This window comes from Cynoglossus semilaevis, chromosome 4, assembly GCF_000523025.1.
Source record: "Cynoglossus semilaevis isolate Cse_v1.0 chromosome 4, Cse_v1.0, whole genome shotgun sequence".
Classification (NCBI taxonomy): domain Eukaryota; kingdom Metazoa; phylum Chordata; class Actinopteri; order Pleuronectiformes; family Cynoglossidae; genus Cynoglossus; species Cynoglossus semilaevis.
This window is the reverse complement of record NC_024310.1, coordinates 1,438,629-1,444,339: the sequence shown is the minus strand read 5'-3', so window position 1 is coordinate 1,444,339 and position 5,711 is coordinate 1,438,629. Positions and strand designations below refer to the sequence as shown.

Genomic DNA, 5,711 nt, shown 5'->3' with positions numbered 1-5,711 from the left:
GAGAGAGTGAGAGTGAGAGAGATAGACAGTCAGTGAGAGAGGTGAGGTAGAGGGTGAGAGTGAGAGGTCACTGACCAACTGACCACAAAAAAAAAAAATTCCACATAAAAAAAAAAAACACAAAAAAAATAAAAAAAAAAAAAAAAAATGAGGACAATACGTTTAAGCTAACGACGTGTAACCAACAATTATGTCTTCAGTCGTCGCCGTCCACGCCCACTGAGACAGTGGTGAGAGTGAGAACACATCCGTATGTAGTAACTGGTCAGACTTCTTTAAGCTGCAAGGTGTGTTGACTTTTTAGGTCATTTACTGACTTCAGACTCAGCCACGTGTTGCTGCACTGCAAAAAAAAAAAAAAAAAAAAAAAAATCAAGAAAGTGAAAATGACTCAAAATGAAATAAGTCTCATTTTTGTTTCCAAAAAATCCTCCCAAATAATCTTGCGAGGCGTCCAACTTAATAAACTTAGAATAAACAGTAACGACTTTCTTTGATTATATTTATACTAATATAATATGAAGTTGTTTTTGTTGCAGTGTGACGTCTCCTCACTTCACCTTCTCACTCCCCCCTCGCTCTCCTTTCACCGGAACGCTCCGATGATTTTCTTTCTTTGAATGTGTGTCGACATGATGGTTAAACCAGCAACGATTAAAAACTGGCTCCGCGCTCGACACGTCCATGCATTTCTGCCTGTGCACACAGCTGTCTCCAACGACGTGTGTTATCTCCTCACAGCATCCAGTCTGGAGACATTTGCATATTTGGATTGAATCACAAGTGTTTGTATTCCCTTGTACATCCTGTCCACGGGGAAAACTCCCACGATGCATTCATAAATATACGACATGTCGGCTTCCATGGAAGGGCTGGAGCCGCGCCAGGCCTTGTCTTTAATGAGGAGCCCCGGGACGGGGGGGTAGAGTTGAACTCCACGATCAACACCAACCACAGTTGGTCTGACCGTGCCAAAATACCGTGTCCTGTCAAAACATCTGATTCTGATGCTGTTTTAAAAATTAATTAAATACCCCGCCCGTGGAAAAACAACTCAGGAGAAAAAATCCCCTTCTCCAGCTGCACATCAAAGCCGTGACGTGCTCCCACTTTGGCGTGTTTTTCATCCAAAGATAACTTTTCTCTCTCTTCACTTTTCCTTTCTTCCTTTTCTTCGTCTTGGATCCTTGAATGGAGTGTGGACAGAAAACTGCAAAACCCTAAAAACATTAAGTGAATAATGTTACACAATAACAACAATTTAGAGTTCAATTATAATAATTAGCACTTTGGTAATTCCAAACTGTCATCGCGATCATCACGATTCTGAAAGGTCCTTAAACACGCCCAGGATTGTCTTTATTAAAGTGAGATTAAAGTATTAGTGGAATTGGATGAAAATGTCAGTCTGGCCTCAAGGCACAAAGACAAAGTTTCTTTTATCGTCTGCGGTTCTTCATCAAAACCAACAATGACCGCAATTAAGTGGAAACGTTTTCAAACCTCTGCAGATTTTTTCTTCCTCCTGCCTCTAGTTGTTGCTGTGTACACATCTGTGGAATACTTCCCTCTCATGTGCCGTTGGTTTTCTCTGTGGATCTACAGGTTAGACCTTGCCCAGTCCCTCGGCCTCACGCAGCTCCAGGTGAAGACGTGGTACCAGAACAGGCGCATGAAGTGGAAAAAAATGGTAAGTCAAGACCTGACATATCTGTCTACAAATATTTGCACAAGATCACGTCTATCAAAGTTCACCAGCTGCAGAGTTTAGTCGGGTTGGCTCCACGGAAACACTGAAAAATAAAATAAAATAAAATAAAATAAAATAAAATAAAATAAAATAAAATAAAATAAAATAAAATAAAATAAAATAAAATAAAATAAAATAAAATAAAATAAAATAAAATAAAATAAAATAAAATAAAATAAAATAAAATAAAATAAAATAAAATAAAATAAAATAAAATAAAATAAAATAAAATAAAATAAAGCTGTTTTAAAATAAAGGGACTTCACTGACACTCGTATTTTGAAAAGTGAGAATTAAGAAAAGGCGGGAAAGACTAGGTGTTGTGTTGGGGTTTGAGTGACAGTGATGATGATGATGATGATGATGATGATGATGATGATGTTGGTGGCAGTGAAAGCAAACACTTCTGTTGAAGGGTCCGTGAACAAAGGTGGGGTTGAAGTCTTTATGGATGAGTGAGGGTGGGGTCAGCAGCAGCAGCAGCAGCAGCAGCAGCAGCAGCAGCAGCGTTTTCTGTTAATTACTGTTGTAGCCGCCGCTGCCTTTGACCTTTGACCCGTGTCACATTTATTGCCGCAGGTCTAAAACATTTCCTGCGTCTCACTCTAGGTGCTCAAAGGAGGTCACGAGGCCCCCACCAAACCCAAGGGGAGACCCAAGAAGAACTCCATCCCCACCACGGAGGAGATCGAGGCTGAGGAGCGGAGGATGCAGCTGGAGGAGGAGGAGAGGGCGAGGAGGGAGGCAGAGGGAGCAGCGCCGGATGACGACGAGGAGCTGGAAGGTCACGAGCTCGGCTCAGAAACTCATACTCCTGCAGAGGAGATGGAGGAACCGGAGCGAGAGCTGCCACTGCTAATGCAATCAGAGACTCACGCCGTCAGCTCAGAGAGAACGACGCACGCCAAAGACTAATCACCTGAAAACAAACAGTGCCTCAGGATCACTGTAAAAAAAAACAAAACAAAAAGAGATCAACCTGTGTGGTGTTTAGAGCCATAGGCTTTAGGGATTTGACTGGAAACATATCAGTGGTGTCCAATCTTTGCCTAATCTAGTCTTTTATTTTGGTGTGTGAACTGGAACAAAGAGCTCATGTGCAGACACTGGTTTCACTGGTCGACGCGGTGTAAGGAGTGTAAATGTGTCAAATCCAAACAGGTCAGTCCAGCCTCAGCGCGGTCGCACATGTCGCAGCATCAGCGGACTGTCCGACGGTCCGACGGTCCGACGGTCCGGACCGTGGTCCTCCTCTGCACCACAGCACCTAGCCTTGGTGCTGCGTGTGTTTGAGCTGCCTCTCACAGCCCACGTGCCAAAATATCCAAGTTTGCCTTCGTGACTTTGTACCAAAAAATCTCTGCACTGTCAAAAAAAAAAAAAAAAAAAAAGAAGAGACAAATGAATGGTTTCAGTGCCTTGAGTGACGCAGAAGAAAGTGTTGATGAAATCACAGGTGTATTTTCAGGAGATTCTCTTCGACACGAGCACCGTTTTTCGACGTCTACGGTACAGTTTATGCAAAAACAAATCTTTTCTGTACGTTGTTCGTTATTCACTCTGCCATTGTTGCATTTTAAGTTTTTGTGCAAAAAATCGATAATTTCCGGTAAGCCATACACTGTATCATAATGTAGACATTTGTATAAAAAATATATATTTCAGACACGTGGATCCATGTAAGGCAGTGTTTTTACTGCTGTCTTTGAAGTGGATTAAAACAGTGCCTGTGTATTTGTTTATGTTTTAGGCGTCGTTAAACTTTGTTTTTCCGTTTCTCCCGTGGGCAGCAGGGTGACTGCCGCGAGGCCGCCGTGACTCTCAGGCTCTCAGATTTTCAGAGGGAAGAAAAAAAACAACGTTTTCTTATACACTGTCAGAGCTGCGAAGCAAAAGCTGGACCTCAAAATATATAAATGACTATAAATATAAAACACTTTCAGCTTTCAGGCTTTTACTGTCAACACCTGCGTGTCTCCGTGTTTATATCAACCGTTTTAACGCCGTTCAAGATGTGTTTCTTTGCAGATGACGTCTAAATCCAATCATCGACGTTAGCAGGTCTTTTTAAAATCTCTTTCTTTGCAGATGATGTCTAAAATTTTAAAATATAAAAATTTATTTTTATTTGTTGTTTTTTGTTTTTTTCCAAATAAAAAGTTTTATATTTTTTAGATGTAAATATTGCTTGTTTGGTACGCTTGTTTTCTGATTTTTTTTTTTTTTTTTAAGCTTTGTGTAAAATTGTTTTTACCATGTACTGCAGTATCTGTGTGTGTTTATGTATTTAAATGCACTTAATAAAACCATCAAAACTACTTTAAAGTATTTGGCGTTATTAACGTTCGTTTCGATCTGTAAATTAATTCTTTTTTTTTATGCTCCACGTCTGATTATAAAACAGAACAAGCTAGTTTCGATCTGTAAATTAATTTTTTTTTATGCTACACGTCTGATTATAAAACAGAACAAGCTGATCCTGAATGATACGTTCAGCCATAAATCAAGATTCGCCTACAGAAACCGACGACGTGACTCCCCGAAAAAATAATTCCCATGTGCGCTGTCATGTCATGCTAGGTGTGCGTAAATCAAACAGTTACAGTAGCTGTGGCAGGTTGAAGCCGGGGCAGGGGCATTACTGAGGAAGCCTGGAAGATGAAGTAGTCCAAGTCAAAGTTTTACCATAAATCACGGTGCCGGGAACAAAGCGTTTAGCATTCCATGTTGTGACATTTATCATCTTTATCTGCTGGGCAAACAGAGAGCGACCGGTGGCGTACCTGAGGACTGAGGACCTCGGCGGGACCGTGACCGGGTGTTGAGCAGCGCTAAGTGTATTTTTAGGGCCTGATACTGGACATGGATGATTTCTAAAGCAAACAGCAGGGGTTAGCGCTGAGTGATGTTAGACCCTGCTCTGACGCCCTGCGCAAACACTCGCAGTGTGTCACATATGAACCTGCTCTCCAGAGCTGAGGCCTCGGGTTTTAAACCGTTTCCAGTCACGGAGATCTGTGACATTTTTACATAATTTAAAATAATGACTAATGTTTATCTTGAGTAAATATACAGTAATAAATGAAAAGAATATTCCTCCAACAGCTTCCATAAGTTTTTACCATGTGTTGAACTCCTTAAAAATTGATCAGTTTTGGAATCAGAGTTGACACAGATAACTCTACTGTTTTTAACCTTAAACACTGAACAGTTTTGGAATCAGAGTTGACACAGATTTTTTTTTTTCCTTCACCAAACTCACATAGAAACTTTAACTCTGGTTCTAATTTGACTTCATGTGATATTGTTTTTCCAAAACTGAAAGATCATTTAATTTTTCTGACATTTGACATAAAGATGAGGTAAATAAACAGACAGTCACTCAATCTCCTGCTCTGCCAAGGGTCAAAAACTGGATCTAGTCGACTGCAGTCTGCCAAGTCATCAAATAAAACCAGATTAACAAAACCATCCGTGGAACAGAGACAGATTTTACATTAATTGCTGGGATTTTCCAATCACTTCTCCCTGTGAAAACAGAAGTTGTGGCTGACAGGCAGAGAGAGAGAGGGAGGGAGAGAGAGGCCAAGTCTGACTGCAAGTCTCCACAGGCCGCTCAGCTCCTCCGGGCTAATTGTTGTGTGGCGAGGTAAGGACGGTTTCCAGAAGGAGCCCTGCGGTGTGACACTGGCGGTCTAACTGGAGAAGCAGTTATTTTCTCACAGGTCCAAGTTCAACTCCGGGTCACGTCCAACCAGGCCTGTCCTCCCCCCCGCCCCCTCCACCCTCCCAGACCTCTATCGCACACCTCCACCTGTCAGCTTAGTCCAGGTAATGCTCAGGTAATTAGCAGGGCCTGGTGTGAGGGGCAGGTGGGCGTGGCCCCGGGGCTTTTCAACCTTTCAACGATGACAGCGGAAGTTATCTGGAAACTCCGAGTGTTAAGAGCAGCAGCAGCAGC

The 5,711-nt window shown here is 41.8% G+C and overlaps 1 protein-coding gene across 1 annotated transcript in view; it reads left to right on the top strand.

Annotated features, from left to right (window-relative positions):
- barx2 (BARX homeobox 2) overlaps positions 1 to 3,141 on the top strand; it is an 11,306-nt gene extending 8,165 nt beyond the window's left edge. Inside the window, exons 3-4 of the mRNA XM_008308503.1 lie at positions 1,606 to 1,690; positions 2,360 to 3,141. Of these exons, the coding sequence (XP_008306725.1) occupies positions 1,606 to 1,690; positions 2,360 to 2,665 (391 nt within the window). The 3' untranslated portion in view covers positions 2,666 to 3,141. The remainder of the gene's footprint in view (positions 1 to 1,605; positions 1,691 to 2,359) is intronic.
- Positions 3,142 to 5,711: the final 2,570 nt, after the last annotated feature.